General features: G+C 41.8%; 1 protein-coding gene across 1 annotated transcript in view; it reads right to left on the bottom strand.

Annotated features, from left to right (window-relative positions):
- The window catches only part of MMS22L (MMS22 like, DNA repair protein), a 78,888-nt gene that overhangs the window by 10,549 nt on the left and 47,572 nt on the right, over nucleotides 1-20,767 (bottom strand). The window contains exons 15-20 of the mRNA XM_066610120.1: nucleotides 11,336-11,523; nucleotides 10,105-10,255; nucleotides 7,035-7,177; nucleotides 4,939-5,081; nucleotides 4,621-4,780; nucleotides 759-928 (exon numbers count right to left, since the gene is read on the bottom strand). Of these exons, the coding sequence (XP_066466217.1) occupies nucleotides 759-928; nucleotides 4,621-4,780; nucleotides 4,939-5,081; nucleotides 7,035-7,177; nucleotides 10,105-10,255; nucleotides 11,336-11,523 (955 nt within the window). The remainder of the gene's footprint in view (nucleotides 1-758; nucleotides 929-4,620; nucleotides 4,781-4,938; nucleotides 5,082-7,034; nucleotides 7,178-10,104; nucleotides 10,256-11,335; nucleotides 11,524-20,767) is intronic.

Here is a 20,767-nt window from a genome sequence, read left to right on the forward strand (position 1 = left end):
ATTTTCAAGGTCACCACAAACTCTACGTTAAACTTCCACCAGATATTTCCCAGCTGTTTTAAGCAGACTAGATACTTAAGTAGCTCTTTATGTACTACCTCTTAAAGAAGGGAACAAAAAGAAAATCTGATCTACAATATAAATAACAAACTTGATAATCTCATTGTTCCACTATCATAACTGAAAATTCTTGACAAGACAGAGCAAAACCAAAATTCACAGGGGCAAATCTTTATTCAAAGTAAGTATCTGTGTGCTTTCATAATACTTTTGTCTCATTTGCCTGAAGTGAAGACCTCAGTTATTTCCTTAAATAAAGTTCCAAAACAACCGAGGGCCCAATCCTATACAACATTCCAGTGGTGATACAGCTGTACCAATGGGGTGTGCTAAACTGTGGTTGCATCAGTACCGGAAAGTTGGATACGATTGGGCCCTGAGGCTTCAATTCTATACACAGTTACAATGGAGTAAGTTCCACTGAAGTAAGTGTAAACTTACTTCTGAGTAGACATTCATAGCACTGTAACCTTAATAAAGTGTTATCAGTGAGAGATGCCAGAAAGTAAGTTACTTCTCAACTGAAGTCTTAGCCTAAAAACAGCCTTAAAAATATACATCTTTGAACCACCAAATCCATGACTGAGTTGTTTATGATCAACTGCTTAACAGTCCATAAAAATGCCACCGAGAGGCATTAGTTTCTCAAAGGTTCACTTGTCCATTGGTAACTATCTTAACATATAAAACACATGTACCTGAAGGAAGAGGGGAAGATTCTCTCGAATGGCAGATGACATCGCAGCAGGCAGCCCTTTGTCTTGCTGGAGCACAGCATGGGGCAAAAGCAAGCAATCTATAATGCGGAACAGGAGTTGCTGTGCTTTGGAAGTAGCCAATATGGGCGTCCAGGACTTCACAAGGCAACCTGTTAAATACAAATCAATCCCAAAAGGTAAAATTGCATTGGGGGGGGGGAAGGGAGAAGAATTAAGCATGCAGTTTCCCTTTGGCAAGTGTAGAAACAAAGTGTCTCATTTTCATACAGGCCACTTAGTCAACCTGGAAACAGTGGGGGTCCATTCACAGCACTGCAAAATGAGAGTTAGCAACTGTGGGTCAAAACAGGCATGAAGCAAAACTCCAGCTCCTGCATCTCAACTGTCCTCGTCCCTCAAACAACTTTGCCCATTGCAGCAAATCACACTGGGAACCGCCTCTCTGAACAGCTGTGTGACGCCTGCTCTGTTTCCTTCTTAAAACTCTTCCCCTGTTAACTCTGTTGTCACTCTTCCCCTTGTTCTCTGGTGTTCCCTTGTGTCTGTCTTGTAAACCTCTTGGGTCAGGGCCCTTTCCTCTCTTCCTGTGTAAAGCACTACGTACACTGATGGTATTATAGAGATAAACCATCATCTTCTCCTCACGTTTAAACAAGCTTCAAAACAGTCACTGTGAGAGGGCAAGAACGCTGACTTTGATGGTAGCACCAGTTTTGAGAGAGATACTGCTGCTACATCACATACTTCTTTATGTCAATATAATTTTTGCTCAATGATTTAGGGCCCAGTTCTATCCAACTTTCCAGTTTCAATGTAGCCACAATGCAGACCTATGGTAAAGGAACACATGTTTCCATACCTTAAGAAGAAGGTCCCATTTACTGCCTCTCCACCACAGGATGCACCAGCACTGGAAAACTGATTGGTCCTAACATTTGCACCTTTGTATCCCCATCCCATGGAAACAGGAAGGAAACGCACCACTTCCAAGTCCCTACAGAGTCAAGAGTATTTTTCCAGAGCTTGTCTTTCGCAGGATACCATGGTTCTGTGGTTTCCTAGCAATACAGAGGCTCCTAGCATGTTTTGGTGCTCGATCCACTACCTATATAAACTGCTGGAAAACAATTATCTACCACATAAATGCGCAGTGAGGGAGAAGAAAATATCGAGGTCATCCTATTGCCACTGTTCATGCAATAACCTATGGTTACCTAGAGGGAGAACACTAGATTATGATCAGTGGTGTAGTTAAAGTATCTGGCACCCAGGGACACAACATTTTTAAAACACTTCCCATACTGGCAGTGCCTTTCTAAGGCCTCCAAAAAGCCTTCTGAGATATGGAGAGGCTGCATATCCTCCTCGAGTGTCAGAAGGCTGGATTTCTTTTTGCCTTGGGTCTGCTGTCAGGGATATAGGTTTTCCTCCCTTCAAGGTATGGTACCCAGGGCAATTAACTCCCCTGCCACCCCTTACCTATGCCATTGAGCATGATCCCTTGCTATGAAGACTAGATAGAAAAGTCTTCTTGGCTAGAACCTCAATGCAAGTTTGCAATCTTACAACCGGGGGGGGGGGGGGAATTCAAATGAAGAGGGTTATAAATCGCACCCCATGGTTTTCAGGTGGACCTTGAGGGATTTAAGTTTTTACTGAATTATGCCCACAAAATCTCACTGGGTTCATTTGCAGAGTTAAAAATACATTTTTAGTTATATGCTATATTGTTTCAGGCTACCTATTGTACACAATGAAAGAGAAATTTTTTTCTTCAAACAAAAAGAAAAGAAAAATCCTAGACAGATAGGTATGAAAGAAATATCTTCAAACTAATAGAAAATAATGGAAGACAACAAAAAATAGGCTTTTACAGAAGTTAATGTGTACAAGTCAACCTATCAACCCTGAAAATACAAGCAAGTACTTTGATTTTGTGGAGTGGAACGTAAACAACCAAGAAAGAGAGCAAGCACTTAGCAATAGCTCCAGCAGTGCTGTAGTCTCTTTTCCCCCCAACTGCTCCACAAGAATACCTGAAATAAAACTGCTCCCTTTGACCCAGACTGCTATGCCCAATGGTCCTTACCACTGTCATTTACTCTAAGCCATTTAAGAGCTTAAAAGCACTGTTGTCTGACAATAGTGCAAGGACAATATCTGAAAGCAGAAAGTTGAGATTGGTTTAGTCCAATGGAAACAAAATAATCAAGGTTACTACCATCAATTAAATATTAAAAAAATATATATTTTTCATACCACCAGCTTTTGAGAGTCAAAAGAAATCCATTACTACTACTAATTATATTTAACAACAATGCAGGAGACCTTCATATGTATGTAAGAGCAGCTTTAACCCTGCATCTGCATCTGAGCATGGAGTTCCTTGCCCCACCACTTTTCCCAGAATTTATTGATTTATTACATTTATCCCACTTCTCTAAATGCATGCAATGTACGTGGAGCTTCCAGGCCCTAACCAAATCCAGACCTGCTTCAGCAAAGTAGATTTACCAGGTGCCCACAAGCCATGCCCTCTAGAGCAAGGCAATACCCATCTAGTGCTACAGTCACCCTCAACCAGCTGTTCCCAAAGACTTACTCGAACTTTAGGAACCCTGTAAGTATTTGCTGGGGAGGGGAGGGGCAGGTAAAAACAAAACGATTGGGGTGATTGTGCTGCTGCCAGGCAGGGAGGGGCTTATTCACTCACCTGGGGGCCACTAAGGATCTCTGATAGGGCTGGGGAGCCTGGACGCCCTCTGCAGCCCTCCCTGAGGCTTCCGATCCCTGTAAAAAAAGAAAAAACCACTTCTGGTTTTGCGGCAAAAACAAGAAGTGGTTTTTTTTTTTACAGGACTTGGAAGCATCAGGGAGGGCTGCAGAGGGGGTCACAGGCTCCCCACACCCTCCGGAGAGCCTTAGAAACCCCCAAGTAAGTTGGAAAAACACAACCCTCCCCAGTGGCAGCACAATCATCCCAATCATGTTGCTGCCAATTTCTGCAACATTCCTCTTAAAGGAGAATGCATGTATGCACATCCTCAAATACACACTTGCTCATTCATAGAGCTGTATATATGCACACAGATTGCTGTTTCGAATGAGAGCCAGAGATATTGCAGAGGAACAGAACATGTGCTAAAACCCTGACAATTTGTGTTGGTATGAGAGGTTTCTTGGAGAAAAAGGAGAGTGAAAAATCTGCACATGTGCCTAGGACACTGGTTCTCAAACGGATGGGTTGTGACCTACTAGGGGCCCATTTTTAAAGAATACGTATGTGCATACTGCACACACTTAAGGCTACATATGTATGTATGAAAGTACACACATCGAAGCAAGTAGGGGGAGAGAGATTTATGAATGGGAAACAGAATACACTTCCTCTCCTTGCCTCTGTTCCTCATTAGGGGCCTGTTCCTTGCCTGGGGCCAAGCATCATAAGTGCGTTGCTTCCAGGGGAAACCCAGAATCCTAGCATCCCTGATTATATTAATTAAACACTACATTATGAAGCTGCCACAAGGGAATCTCCATTAAGGTCACAGATTCTTGTTAGGCAGGAAAGATGGCACTACTTAAATACAATCAATGGAAGCACTCCACACAAGACTAAATTCCTCAGTCTTTTAAAGGTCTTTTAAAGCAGGTCTTTAAAGCAGGTTTAAAGGAAGGTCTTTTAAAGCGGGTTTCTTTCCATTAGTTTTATCTTGAATTGCCAGTGAGCAAGGTAATCAAAGAAGCAAGTTTTCTGAAAGTACAACTCCTATTCAGGCTTTAGTCATTTTCTGTATTAATTTACTCAAACCTGAAGATGAGTATTGGCTATAATAATTACCCATAATCCAATAGGTGAGATGCAGTCCTTCGGCAGGTCCTTTCTTTATCAAGTAGGGCTTTACATATTTCAAAACATCACCCAGGTACTCCAGTGCCTTTGTTACCATGGCAGATTTTTCTGACAACGTCTGAAGGCCACTGTAATTTTTACCAACGGCCTGAGGGGATGAAAGTATGTAGGAGACAAGGTAGAGAATGAATGATACTTGGTCAACCTCAGGTTGAAATGTGACAAATAAGTACGTCTTCAACTTTCTACATGGACCTTTAAATCTCTTCAGTCTCCCAGAATTGGTATTTATAGGAAATACTATACCTTAATAAACTGAAAAGCAGCATCCTTAGGATCTTGTTTGTACAGTGACTCATCAATATGAGCTTTTGAGAAGATAACTCTGACTTCTGGTAATCTAAATATCAATCTTGTGAGTTCTGTCAGTTGCTCCATATAAGCCTTACCTATTTATTACCAGAGAATACAGAAGAATCTGACATGAGTCTTTTCCATGAAGAACATAAAGAAAAATCATACAATGTTTTTAACGCAAATGTCTCTGAAATTAGAAGATGCCCTGAAAGATAATTAACAGCCCAATCCTAACTTGTGCTGAAACAGCCAGGTTGAGTGGCCTATCCAGTATCCAGTGCAAGGTAGGTGCCGGCTGGAGAGCAACTCAGTGTAAGGGGATAATTTTCCTCTCACCCCAAGCAATGTCCCAGCCAGCCCAATGGAGCTACTTGGATCTGTGCCAGTGGTTTCACTAGTGCAAATCCAAGCAGCCCATGTAAGGCCGATTGGGCCAGGGAAAGGGGTTAGGATTTGGCCTGTGCTGCCACGGCTGATCCCACCCCCATCTGCCTCCTGGACAACCCTCCCCTGCACCAAAAAAACTCCTCCCTGCCTCTGTTCTACCCTCCTGCCTATTCTCCCACCTCCTGAGCCTGCATATCTTGGCCCGTGTGAACGTACCCTGTCTGAGAGCACATCCATGGGGTGGTATGGGCTCCTGCACTGTTCCAGCTTGCTCTTAAGGAGACGCAAACAAGTTTTACAGCATGTTTGAGGCACTCCTAGGCCAGTGCAGGCAGCCTGCACCACCACAACGAGCACTCTGGATTGCGCACTACGACACAAAAAGCCTCACTCTCCTTTTCATTGCTAGAAGTTTCTAGGGAACATAAGCTACTCCAGATGCTTTCATGTCTTTTTGCTCCTGGTTATTGCCATTCTTCATTAACATTAAACAGGTCAAGAGCAGCCCAGTCTATATCTGGGCTGATACACTTCCATTACTGAACAAGTCACAGTGAATATTCAAAATGTCACCTGATGTAAAGTAGCTACCCTTTTACACATTTTAATCAGTCTTTTGTTGTTAAAACCAGATCTGTGGTTTTAACATCACCAACTCTCCCTCTCCCTCACACACACACACACACACACACACACTCTCTCTCTCTCTATCTTTCAATTCATGTTTGTAGGTGAAACAGGGAGATTAATCAGAATTAGTGATGGGATACTTCACTTATAGCTCAGTCCTATCCTCTCTCCCTCACTGGTGAGGAGGAGATGAGGAGGTTTTAGAGGGGAAAGAGCATCTAAATCCCCTTACTCCTGCATAAGCATTCCACTCCACAGTGGGTCTCCTGTACTAGCAATTTCGCTAGTGCAAGTCCAAGGAGAGAAAGGGAATGAGGAGGTTACAGAAAAGGAAGATAGGATCAGGTGCCATCGCTACCGGATCCACGCACTTCTGCAGCCTCCCCACCATTACACCCCCCATTCAGTTTTGCTCTCCCCTCACACTCTCCAGCCATCTTACCTTCCTCGGCAGGTGGCTGGTACTCTGGTGACATGTGCAGGAAGGCTCTGGCCTTCCTGCCATCACCCTAGCAGCACTCTACTCAGTATACTGACAGAAGGCACTTTATGGCTGCTTTTCAGCAGCTGCTGCCACCGGAATGCATGTTCCACTGTGGCTTCAGCCCATAAGATTGGACTGTGAAATGGGCAGCAGTAAACAAAAGACCAAAAAAAAAAATCAGTTAAAAATATCCTTTCTAATGAGCAACAAAAAAGCAGAACCCTACATAAATTAGTTTTCCGTTTGTGGCATTTATGTCATGATTTCCACTTATTAAACTTCAGTTTTAACAGAGCCCTTTAAAAGAAAAAAAGACACTTGGAAATATAGCTTGGCAACATTTCTTTGCTTTCACAGAAATAAGCACTTATCTTTTTTTATGAAGCAATTCATCGTTTACGAACAAGGCAAAACCTCAAGTATAAAGAAACAGTTAATTAAGCAAAAGGAAATGGGAATACATGCACATTTTGAAAAAGTTGGGAATTTTTTTTCAAATATAAAATCATCACTATAGCTACTACTGTATGAGAAATGAACTTACCAGCTGCTCGCTCAACATCTGTAACGACTAAAGCGTCAGGAGGGTGATAGATAAACATTTGCAAAACGCATCTCAACCAAGACCGAATCAACAAGGATTGGTACGATGTATGGCCCGCACCCATAAGTATTTCAGACAATGCGCTATAAGAAATAATTAAAGAAAGTTGCTGAAAGGCTTCCTTTGATCCTCTTTTTATACAATTTCAGTGGGACACACACGGACGGATGGTTGCATTCTCAACTGTAAAAGACCAAACAATTGTGAACTGTTCTCTATGCCATTTTCTGGTGAAGGTCTTAGAACAACTGAGGCACAAGACACCATACATGATCATGTCCTTCCCCCATACTGGTCTGCATGATGCTGATGCTAAAACATCAAGAATAAAATACTATTGGAGCCCAACAGCTTTTTCTCATCATGTGCAGCTCAACCTGCAGGATAATGTGAAAAGTCTACACAAGTTCCTCTGCCTATGTAGAAACTGGGAAAATGAACGGATATACAGTGTGACATATACTATCCTGTCCCGTGCAGGGACAGATCTTTCTAACTTGAACAGCAACAGACATATGAGACAGGCCCAGGCCTTCCATGCACCATAATATTGTATGTCACTGTTTCTGCATGTGCACTGAAGTCAAGACTCATATGTGGAGGAGTGAAGCAATAGGGCTCTTTTAAACCCTACAGAGATTGCTGTCCAGAGAAGGTTCATGTCCAAGTTGTACCTGGACATATACACTAGTGCAGGAGTGTCCAAAGTTTTTGGCAGGAGAGCCACATAATCTCTCTGACACTGTGTCAGGGACTGGGGGGAAAAAGAATTAATTTACATAAGTATACATAAATGAATATATTAAAGTTGAACTTATATGAATGAATGTCTTGCAACAGCTCAAGGCCTATAAAAGGCCTTGCACAAAGCAAGGCTGGCCTTTCTTTTGCTGCCGCTGCTGCATCACAGACGTGAAACAACAAGCAGTGGAGGGAGCCCTCATCCCACAGCTCACGCAAGAGGTCAAAAGGTTGCCCTCATGCTGAGAGCAGTTGCATCAGGCCAACAAATCTCCAGAGGGCCAGAGGCTCATTGGAGACTGGGGGCTCCCTGAGGGCCACATTGAGAGGCCTCGAGGGCCGCATATGGCCCCAGGGCTGGGGTTTGGGCACCCCTGCACTAGTGTAACAATTCATCTGCATTCTGAGAACAGGAACCAGTAACAACTGTTCCTAAAATGAAGTTACTTCAGCATGGAGTTTTACAGAAATACATTGTAGAGGAATTACTTTGAGGGAAAACTGATAGGACATTTGTTATGCAACTGGAAGATCTTAATCTTTGTAAACAATACTGGGATCACCTGTATTTGTTGCAAGAGGATTATACAAAGGTACATTCTGAATAAAAGGGATATGACAAGGAAAAATGAATATCTAACAAAATACCAAAGAGAACTGAAAACTAGTACAAAGCTTGCAGGCCTAAGTAAAATCATTAGCTATGACTGCAAACTATGTCACTGGGGCAAGACAAAAAAGTCACATAGATATGAACAATCCTGGACAACTTGCTACATGTTGACTCTATGTCTCTTCCCACATCTTCCGGTTTAATCACTTACAAAGCCAGCAGGGTGGAAGGGATCTTGTTGGTATTTAGTTTAACCAGTGCCCTCAGGCAGTATACCAAGGTGACTATGCATGACAGATACACGTCCAGCACAGTCTTATTTATGCCATTCAAAACAATGTATCATGAACTGTTTTGGAGCCACACTAAGATCTGACAATCATGCAAACCTTTCCCAAATGGGTTGTACAATGTCAAGAGCTATGGAATTCTGGCTGGTACTACCACATTCAAACAGAAACATGGAAGTAACTAATGCCACTGTATGAATATAGAATGCTACAGTGGAGAAAGAGAGAATATAATGACTTTTGAAGGCCATGGTCCAAAGAACAATGATGCTCGCCGGCAGGGTTGTGAGCCCAAGAAGACTTTAGACTTGGGAGCTTCACAGAGGAGATTCAAAAGCAGCTTTTGATATGGCACAAAGATAGAGACATTATTTTAAAAAAAAATGTAGTTAAGAATTTCATTAGGTTCGAACCATCTTAAATAAGCCCAAGTAGCAATTTCAGTTTCAGTCAAAGATTGCAAGTACATTCATTTATTTGTCAAAAGTTCCAATTGTATAATTATTTTCAGTTATACAACACCCTAGAACAGTGATTCCCAAATTGTACACTGTGCTCAACTCACAGGGGCACCATAGGATGTCCCCAGCATCTTCTTCTTCCTGGGCACCACCATCTTGAATTGCGCAAGAACAGTTGCATGAAATGTTGGGCAGGAGGTCTGGTCTAGAGGGTAGAGCCTCCGTCTGCCTGAAGATAACATCCACAAGGTCGCCAGTTCGAGGCCACCGGCACCGTGCGACCTTGGAGCAGCTGACAAACTGAAGTCGAGCAATTCCATCTGCTCTGAGTGTGGGAGGATGGAGGCCAGAATGTGAAGCCAGATCGGAATGAAACACCTTGAATGTTCTTGAAAGAAAGAACCTTCTTTGAAATTGTAAAAATCCCTATTTAATAGGGTTTTAATAAAGCCTGCCTGTGTAAACCACCTTGAATAAAGTCTTGAATAAAGGCCAAGAAAGGCGGTATATAAATACCTGTTATTATTATTATTATTATGTGCCCGGGAGAGCTGGGAAGAAGAGGCCACTGAGAAAAAAGGGCGCTGTGACCATGATAAGTATGGAAACCACTGACCTAGAACCTCCTCTCCACCTCCCTTGGGCAGTGTACTTAGACATACATTTATCAAACAGCACATACTGGTAACATTGGATATGAGGATAAATTCACAATTCAAACTGCAATTCAGCCCCCCTAGTCAAGTATGGTGCCAAATTTGACTCCTCAAGGGCTCACCCATTGCCAAACTTGACAAGATGAAAGAACACAAGAGAAGGGGTGAAAGGAGAATAATGTTCAAAACACAAGAGTAGCAAAAACCTTGACAAAACTAGTAAGAATGCTTTTATTTCACATCACCCACCTGTTTTCTATCAGATGACTTAGGTATCTCGAAACCAGCTGGGGGCAAACCATATCATCCCATCCAAACAACTGCATCATGGCTAAGACTGGTTGGGGTTGAAGATCTGATGTACATGTGCTGGGCAAATCCAAAGCCAGTAAAGTGAAACCTGATTTTTAAAAAATGAGATTCAAGATCAAATAATTCATGTTATTTCAGCTATTCTTCCTGAGAGATTCTGTCCCAACCAAAAAAAATGGAACTTTTCAAGAGAACAACAGGTTCTGCCTTAGTCTTTTGCTTGGTTTCTATTAAATACTCGAGAAGTGGCAGGGTATTCCCCTTCTGCAATGTTCTTTCCCATTACCATTATATCTTAATTATTGCAAAGCCACTGAAGTTCAAGGGTCCTTATGCATTTCCATTATTGACTGGGTCTTTGAGAGCTCATAAACTAGTTCTTAATTCACGCTGGGGTAAAATACATTTAAATTCAAATCTGTCTCTTCCAAATATTATTTAAATAGATTCACTGTGCCGTTATAGCTAGACACAACCCTTGTCAAACTTAAATGTGCATTATTACCATATAGAAATTTCATGAAAGAAATGGTATTATATCATAATACAGAAGTCCGATCAGCAGGGCATAGCTCCAATGAAGTCAAGGATCACAACTCTTACAGTTTACTCACAAGGTGTTATAGCATCTGTTACGTTTTTGAGTGACACTCCTACAGTGCAAAACTCTGGCGTACACATTTTTCTGTTTTCAAAATCAGGAGATTGTCACATAATGCTAACCTAGCTTTGAAACACTGTTTGACGTAAAGTATATGGCAAAAGATACTGACAAAATGAATATTACTACAATCTGAGAGGGACACCGGGGAAGCAGAAGAGAAATGAGTGAACGCATTTACGCACACAGAATATGCATCAAATTTAATACACTGAAGTGACCCCCCAATAACCATGCTCAAGATTACAGCTTATGTTTCAAATGTAGCACTGACAGAAGAAAAAAAAGTGCCACTAAGGTTGAGGATCTAGCTGTCCCATATTAAGCAGGTGATCACTTCAGAAGTGCACTTGCGCATTTGTGTCAAGACATGGTACCCGTCCAAAGGACTCCACCATTTGGAGACCGAATGCTGCTCTCTTAAACCCCATCTTCTAAATCAAAATACGAACATACAAAGCAAGAGTGCTGGTGGCCAGTGAAGGAGAGCAAGAGTGCAGCACAAACCTGCAGCTGTATCTGCAAGCTGTGGAGGAGGGGTCTGCAACAGCCTCTGGCTCTTCAAGTGGGGAAAGAAATTTCTCCAGAGAGCTCTGGCCACAGCAAGATGGTGCTCTTTCACCATGGAAGGCGGCTGTTCGTTGGGGCCCGTATTCCCTAACAGCAATCCCTGGTTTAAATGCTGGTGCACAGTCCTAAGAAGGAAAAAAAACACACATAAAAATTATTAACATTCAGGGCACCAGAGGGAGAAAATACACACATTTTGAATTCCTTAGAAAAGATCCCAGATTCTTTCTCTCTTTTCCACTGAACAACCCAAGAACTGAATGCTCATTTTCCATAATTAAAGCCTTGATGCAAAGACATTTATGCATACCAGCTATTTGATGGATAAATGATGGCATATTAAGCACCATAAAGTTAATGTTAATTACTAATGTCAACCATTAATTACGCACCTCTTAATGTATCAGGCCCAAATGAGAAACAGGCAGCTCTAAAAAGAATGTGTGCATTTATCAACTGACAAGTCAGTCTGCTTAGAGTCCAAAGTCAGGGCTTCTATTAATTTTGTCTGCAAGGAGTACAGGAAGTGGAACAGGTACATAGATAAACAACTATTATTCTCTGTAACATGGTTTCCCACTGAAGACTCGTTTTTGAAGCCTCAGTGCATGGGGAAAAAATAACCCATGAAACAAAGATTTTTTTGCCCAGGTTTGTCATGTGGTTGCTTTGGCATCAATGCCCAATGCTTACTAGTGGAGTAAGGCCAGAACTTACGATGTCAGTCTCATCATGGCATGAATTCAATAACACACTCAATTTTCTTTGATTTTGCTAGTACAATTTCTACTACTTAATCTAATTTGGAAGTTGTGACTTTCTAAAGGTTCAATAGAGATGTGTCTGCAGGGAATCAATGTTCTTAGAGAAATGGGTGGGAGGAGGGGCAGAAAGCATTAATAAATTTGTCTGGCAGACGAGGATACGAGGCATTCCTGCCCTGGGATGATCAACTAAATAACATGCTTATTAAAAACAATCTGGCAACGCACTATCATTCTTGCTCCTATTTATCTCCTGGTCAACTCAATTGAGATTGTAGATTAAGGCACAGGCAAGCATTATTACATTTGCTTTATTAAATTCTATAAACAGCAGTGTAAAGTCAGAGTCAAGGTACTTATAAGACAATGGCATACAAGGAGGAGAGTCAGAGATCTCATAACACTAGCACTGCTGGCAGGTCATAAACAGGGCTGAAGCGGAAAGAGGCTTTTGCATTTCCCAATTCCCTTCCAGACTCAATTACTCAAGAAATGAGTCTTAAACACACACACACACACATACACCCAGCAACTCAAAAAGCTAACAACCGCTTTAAAAATCTTTCCCACCCATGGTGCTGATTTTTCCCCCATTGATTTTTTCTTGCAAAGGGGCACAGAAAAATGCCTGTGAGAAAAAGTCAAGATGCAGGTTAATTCAACCAGCAACAATCTGTAGATGACCTACCTACACAACCCATGACAGGGTGGAGATGGTGAGGCAGGAGATCTTTGATTGCATTTTTCTATCTTTCTTGGGCTTCAGTTACTAATTGGTTGGGGTACATATGTGTTTCTTGGCCCTTTCTGTATTGAAACCAATGCCTGACTGAGAAAATGGGACATTCCATTAGTGCCCAAGGGCCCCACCCCTTTGCAGGTGATTTCCATGTAGAGGGAAGATTCTGACAAGGAACTGCTTTCATTGGAGGTCGTGGCACCTGCAGGGGACTATGTGATATTACTTTCCCAAACATTTGAACCAACTGAGTAATGGAATCTCAAATCTCTGAACATAATACAGTTCAACTTCCCAAATCTAAGTCAATTGCGTGGCAAGTCCACTGAACATTAATGGAACTTCCTTCCAGTTAAGACACTGAGATAGTGCAAGAAAATGCCATCTATGCTACAGTGTCAGAATTTTCATAACAGTAACAATGTGCTATTCCCAGTTTTTCTCAAAGGAGCCCTGGAGCCCTTGAGCTCCTAGGAGCCCTGGAGCTCCTTGAGATTCCCTTCAGGGGTTCCACAATAACACCATAAGTGGCCACCATCTTCCCCCTCACTGATCATCCATTCCTCCTGCCTCCCCTGTTTGTGGCTATCCTTCTTCATTCCCCTCCTGCTCCAGCTCTTTGCTAGTATGCAGCATTGGGTTGATGCTGTGCCGCTTCATTGTATGTGCCAGTGCTCTGGGGCTCCTTGAGAGTGCACATGCCCTGGTGGGTCTTCCTGAGACTCTGTTTAGGAGTGTGAAGGGCTTTGGAGACCAGTAAATTAGTATAAGATTAACAATGCTTAAAATATATGAAATGTTATCTACTTAGCAGTTTGCATGTTTATATTTGACTGAACAACAAAAAGGATGAAAGACTACTTTTTGGAAAAGGAAGCCAAGATTCAGAGCGCCTGTTACTTAGAGTGCTTTGTGCATGTAGATGCACCTTTGTGATTTTCATGTCTGAATGCAGCCTCTTGCACTTGATTCAGTGCCATTCTGGAGGAAGCATCCACAATTTTCTGGAGTGGTTTTTCAGGGGATGCAAGAGGCTATGGAAAGGGTGGCTGAAGTGCCCTGGGGCACACACAAAGCCTACACATGACCTTTTACATTCTGTTGCCAAATTCCCCAGTAACAATAAATACTGAGCATTTCTATAGAGCTTTCAGTGTGTGCACAGAAAGGGGATTTTACTATCCCCATACTGAAACTGGGGAACCAAGGCTCAGAGGAAGTGGCTTGACTATCAAGTTAGTGTTCCTGGGTGACCTTGGGCCAGTTACTATCTCTCAGCCTCATCTACCTCACAGGGTGGGACCAAAGGAGGGAAGGATCCATATACATCACCCTTAGTTCCTTGAAGGAAGAACGGTATAAAAACGTGGGAAAATGAATTTAAAAGTGGCTCCCTGTCCCCAAAGTGTTCACAATCTTAAAAAAAAACAAAAACACCAAGTTCAGGGCACAGGCATATTTCAAACTGGGGAAAATCCTGATTCATACCTCAGTCCTTCAGCCACTATCCTACAGTAGCTCTCCGTCAATGCTTCCTTCTCTTATCCACATGTAATGCATCACAAACACGATACAGTGACATAATGGACTCACTCATACTGGAAATGAGTATATTAGAAGATGGACATGCTGTACAAGGCGAATGCCTCCAAGATCCCTTTTTCTACAAGACAGGCACAGCAGCTGCTAGCTTTCAGAGGCAAGGATCCCAGCTGCAATGAAAGGACATGAATAGTGTCCTTGCTCCATAAATAAGAGCCAATTTCAACCCCAGTACCACTAGAGAAGCTATCAGCTCTGTTGGGCCAAGAGGGGAACCATATCCTGATGCAACCACATAAATCCTGTATTTGCACAATTTTTTCCAGGGCAGGATTGGGCCCTTACACAGAGCCTTATGGTTGTTTCTGGCTCAGTCAAGTACCAGAGATTATAAGAGTTTGCACAGCTGAGTTAACAGAAGCAAGGACTAGTTTATCCTGCCACATCATCTGTCTCAAGCTATACTGCTGCAGGTATAACAGGACAGAGTTAACAGGATAGAGTAGTTTCAATATGACAGCCTTCTCTGGCAGCAGCTAGTCTTTTCCAGATCCTCTTTCTGAAAGTAGCACTAGAAAAAAAATCATGCAGCTGGACTGGATGAGGGCTGGACTGTGTGAGGTACCTGAGCCCAACCAGGCCAGCATGATGCAGAGCCTTTGAGAAGAAGAATTGCACCAAATATAATGGATTAGTGACATATAGGACTCTTCACATCATGGAATCTATGTGGCATTTAGATATGACACAGAACTAATGTACATAAATATTTATCATATGGATTTTAAAAAAACCTACTTGGATATCTGAATTTCAGAGGTGTGTGTGCAGTAGCAAAGGTTTAGCAAATGAGGTGTTGTATGTCCGCTTGGTAAGAAATACCTTTGGGGTTTTTTGTTCTAATGGAACGAAATCTACTGTGAAAGAGCAAATATTTTGTTCATCTAGCATAATCTTCTCTTCTAGCAAGTGGCTTTATTAGACAGCAACTATCCCCTACTCAGATTGTTCTCACCAGCCAGCAATAGATAGGAGAGCTAATTTTCTGTCATTCAGAGACAACTATAGGTTTGCTAAACCTATACCAGCAGCTCCAAGACACACTTTAAGGGGAGGGTGGTGGTGGAATATGAACTGATGGTTTGAGATCAAAGCCACCATCAACATTGTGAACTCTGCTTGGTCACGCTAACAGGAAAATGTTTTACGAGTTCCACCACTGGGTATCAATTTAACAAGTTCCAACACCAGCTAAGCTGTAAAACTGTGAATGTAATTCATTTAGCGACCTGTGCATGTGGGGAAGCAATATGTAGGTGCAATGTCTCACAGTGACAAAAAACTGCTTTGATCTGCACCATTCAGATGATTGAACAAAGAATTTAAGCAATCATTGGCAATAGCTTTTATTGCCAAATGCACTAAACATTCATTATTATATGAGTGAACCTACTGCTTTTGAGGCCTGTTTGATAAAATTGAAGCGATTGGATAAATATTACATTTTATCATGAACACAACTTGTCTAGGAGGTTTAAATTATGGACACGCTTTATGTTGCAGATGATGATCATTTTTAGCAGAATCCATTTAAATTGACATTCTCCCATCTTTCAAGTGTACACATGGGAATTTTGCACACACGTAGCTACAAGATAAACAGTTCTCCCTCAGTCTATCTGAAATCTTGTCAACATGTTACCTGTGCCTCAGAAACAACACAATGAGTCAGTACCTAGGGGTGAAGCAACTACAATCATGGAATGTTACAAAATCAGTTGCGGTCATCTGTAGTGCTTATAGGAACATCTCTGTACACTCCCAATCTGTAACACACAATACGGCAATACAGATTAAGCAGCAAACAGGGGAATCTCAAGAGGCAGAATGGTGCCGTGGTTTGAGAGTTGGACTTCAACCTGGTACACACTCGTGCGTTCATCTATAGACACGTTACTTGGACACAACAATATAGAAATTGAAAATAAAGTAATAACAATAATTTTTTTTTAAAGACCTGGAAGATCCAGGTTCAAATCCCTGCTCAGTCACAAAGCTTCCTAGGTGACCTTGGGCCAGTCACAATCTCTCAGCCTCCATTATCTCACAGGGTTGTTGTGAGGACAAAAGGAGGATAGGAACTCTGCACAGTGTACACTGCCCTGAGCTCCTTGGTGGAAGGGTGGTATAAACATGTGAAAAATAAAATATGTAAATAAAACTATAGGAAATTGCCTCACCTCAAGTGGCACCTTTGGCTAGTATAAGACAGTGATGCCTCCACTGACTGGTAGTGCCTGTCTAAGGTTTCTGACAGGAGATTTTCCAGCCCTACCTCAAGATGCTGGAGACTGAACCAGGGACATTCCGCATGACAAATGCTCTACTGCGATCCTTGCCATAAGACAGAACACCTGCTAAATAATAGTTCCTATGACATTGCCATCAGGTTTGGGAGGAGTTAAAAAAGCCAACTAAATTAATAAAGAACATGACACATAATCTGGTGGGCTTCATAGATCCTGGGGCGGCAGCAAGAGGGACCACTGCTGCTTTTTTCATAACAGGAAAGACATTTGCTCTGAGATGGGATGGCAGAATTGTAACTCCTTCACCTACACAAGCTCCACTTGGTATTTCAAATGGATAACAGCTGCTGGACAAGGTTCTTTTTTTTTTTTTTAAAGGAACTGCAAGCCATCACATTATTAAATATTTAAGCTGTTTTTTTCTCATCCTGTTCCTCAAAATTCAAACTAAGAAGGGGGAGGGGAGACAAAAAAAATCCCTGCGTGGTAATGAAAAGAGCGGCTGCCATCCCTTCTAGGGTTAATGGGTGCTTTTGTAAGATTTTTAGGTCAGATTAACCTTTTGCTCACACTAAGGCTGGTTATAGGTTTTATTTTTACTGACTTTAATGCATCTAAAAAGGAAGGAGGAAAAAAATCAATACAGAGCGAGACAAAGGGCTCTCGAGGCCCTGGCTACACCAGCTTTTGGTTTGGCTCGCGCACACAATCCTACAACATGCTGAGGCTGGGAAGGATTAGCCTGCTTGTGTTGAGTAAACCGATGATACTCAATAAACAGTTTCTGTTGTAAACCCCTTAGGACGTGCAAAGCCACACTAGTTGGCATTAGACCAGATAAGCTGCCGAACCAGCTGTAATCTCATTTAGACCTGAGCTGATCCTCCTGTCCTTTCACTCTACAGGATCAACAAAAACCACTGAGGAAGCAGCTGTATTACAGCAGCAGCACTGCTTGCTGAATGCGGCAAACATTTTATAAAACTCTTCTCCTTGAAGCAAGTCTGCATATAATCTGCACAGAGGCAGAGAAATCAATGGGTTTCTGAATTAATTAGGATTCTTATTATTGCAGGCTAACTTTTCTCTTTACGGAGGGTAGCTGTTGCAAGCCAGTTCTGTAAGCTTGCTCTTCTTTGTTCACCATTCCTTTCTGCTAAAATTTTCCAATTTTTTTGGCATTACCTGGCATCGCTGAATTTTCCAAAACTGCAAGTATGAACTTGTGTCTGAGAACTAAATCACATGAATGTTTCTTGGAAGTTAACTGCTGAAATTCGTGATCTCTACATTTACACATTATTTAAATACAGAGTTATTTGTTACACATTTCAGATTCTCAACATTAGTAACTGTAATTTATTGTACTAGACAACCAGAATGAATGGCATCACATCAGCCAACCGGTTGAAAATATTAGCTTTAAGGAACCAATATACTACATTGAAAAAGCATAAACATTTCATGTTTGCTTCAGACTACATGAACTGTCTTACACAGAAGCAAACCGCTGGACTCTCTACTCTGGCTGGTTGCAGCTTTCTAGGGCTTGCCAGAACTGAGCTGGGGGGATTGGACTAGATGACCTCCAAGGTAAACTTTCAACTCTAACATTCTCTTATCCTTCCCAACTCTACTTGAAGTGAAACCGTGGTCTTCGGAACCCAAACCACATGTTCTACCGCTGGTATGTCCTTTTTCAAAAAGGGATACAAACACAGACAGTTTACCAAGTGATTGGGTTTTCAACAACACATAGTTGTCCATGAGTTTTTCATTTAGCTATCTTATCTACAATTTGTGGACAGACATGCCCTCCATGTACTTGTCTGACACTTAAACATACACACACCTAAGAAACCATCTCTGCCATGAAATCGTAGCAAATTCCATAAGTGAATTCTGTTTGCCCCCATTAGAGTTTTTCAATCCTCCTGCTTAAGTCACAGCCCCCCACATCCCCTGAACAGCCTCTCAACCAAGGCTTTGGAACCACCAAGAGCAGCAACCCATAACAAAGAAGTTCTTTCCTTTGTCCATCTTGACCCAATCAATTACATCAGGTGAACTTGAGTTTAGAGGTATGAAAAGGGGAGTAAAAAGGAGCTTGCTCTGGTCACTTTGTATGCAACATCAATCATTTTAATACAATTTAACTAGGCAAGAACGGTTCCATGCAATAGGGCCTGCCAGGATGAAGCAGCAACAGCCATGCCCTTTGAAAGCATAACATCCTGCAGTAAAAGTACTGGGACATCAAAGCAAAGGAGCTTGATTTACAGAGCTAAGCATCCACGTCGCTCATCAGGATAAGTTGAGAAATATACCCATTTTCATAACAGTACAGTGGTTCAGTGGAATAACCCACTGTTACAGGGCTTCTACACCAATTTCCATATGCTGTTGGTGCACACCATGTAGGTCAGATCTGTGTTACAGTGCAGAGAGGTCAGGTCAGATACACATTACAGAAGCTGCAAATTGGCATTGACCCATGTAGACTACTTCAGCAGCCACGACCTGCTCATTAATCTTCATCCTGTTCTATGGCATGCTTGGACTACATGCAGTTCGCAGAACTTAAACTGATCTGCAAACTGATCCAGCACTAAACGGAAGGGATTGTTTGCTTGAACAGAGCCACACTGGGATCAGCAGAGAGCCAAGGTGACACCCAGGTACAACCAACTCCCAATCTGTGCTTAGATCAACTACTATTCTAGATTTTCGGTTCACGTTACTCCAGATAAACATTACTTATGGCAACTGTTCTTATAAAACCAACACAGCCTCCGACAGTACATCTTAATGGAGAGATTTAAAAGCAAAAGAACAGTAGGTTGCTCTGCTACATTTCACCTCTAGTATGGAGATTAATAGAAGCATCCTATCAGCCATGGATGTGCAACAGAAATTACTTTATGGCTCCTGCACAATCACTTTAAAGCTGTCTAATGTGTTAATGTTTCACCTCTCTCCAACATATTTTTCAGACATAAAGGGGTCCCATTTAACATAATCACTTAATAACGGCAAAGTGATGGGTATCAGCACCCTAATTCTTCTAATATTTGCCAAACCCAGCTCTTTTGTAATAACAATAACACCATGATAGCAAACTGTAAATCTGTGTAATTATACTTTAATTGTATTGTGAGGCATGCATTAATCACAAAGTTTAAGTGCCAAGGATGGAATTATAATAATTCTGTAAAACAAATTTAAGCTAGCTAAGTAGGTCAAAACCACTAGCATGCAACAGGAGACCTCTGGGAATTTATCAGTTAATGGCTATTTATGTGCAAATGAGTGCCCTACAACCCTCCAAAATCCTGTGTAGCCGAAGGGTATTTCTGTTAACCAGGAGCATGCTTAACTGCTGAGGCATAAATTAAACCATTTATTGGAATTATTTTAATTCCTCCCCCCCTTCTCTTGCTGCACAATTTACAGTGTTAATTTACATGGAGACGGAGCTACTGAGGACTTTTCAGAAATGTGCTTGTTTAGAAAAGATCTTTTGCTAAGCAGTAACAATTGTGCTCTCAATGGCCCAACTTCCCAAAAGGGGCACAGCAATCCTGCAAAACCCCTTTTGTAACAAAGTCTATTGAAATGAAATTCAGCTTTAGGTCTCCTTCCTCCCATTGCAAACTTAGAAGAGGACAGCGAAGCTCAGAGGGAGTCGATCAACTACTTTTACGCAATGTTCATAAATGCACGCACCAAAAGTTGCATTCCCTACCCTACAGAAAAGACACAAATGCATAAGGAACTTTTTATTTATCTGGTGCAAGGTGAAGTGCCAGTTCAGCTTGGCTCTTGCAAGTGATATTTAAAGCAACCCTGGCCTCTGCACCTCCACCTACTATTCCCAGGCAGTGACAAACTGAATCCCGAGGGAGATTCACAGAAAAAGGAGGGGAAGGTATTGTTGCCTCTTCTCAAATCTTTTTCTGTGGGGTTAAGTGACCTTTAATGACACAGCAGATTGGAAAAGTCTGTCTCTGTACAA

Source organism: Tiliqua scincoides, chromosome 1 (genome assembly GCF_035046505.1).
Source record: "Tiliqua scincoides isolate rTilSci1 chromosome 1, rTilSci1.hap2, whole genome shotgun sequence".
NCBI classification, from domain to species: Eukaryota; Metazoa; Chordata; class Lepidosauria; order Squamata; family Scincidae; genus Tiliqua; species Tiliqua scincoides.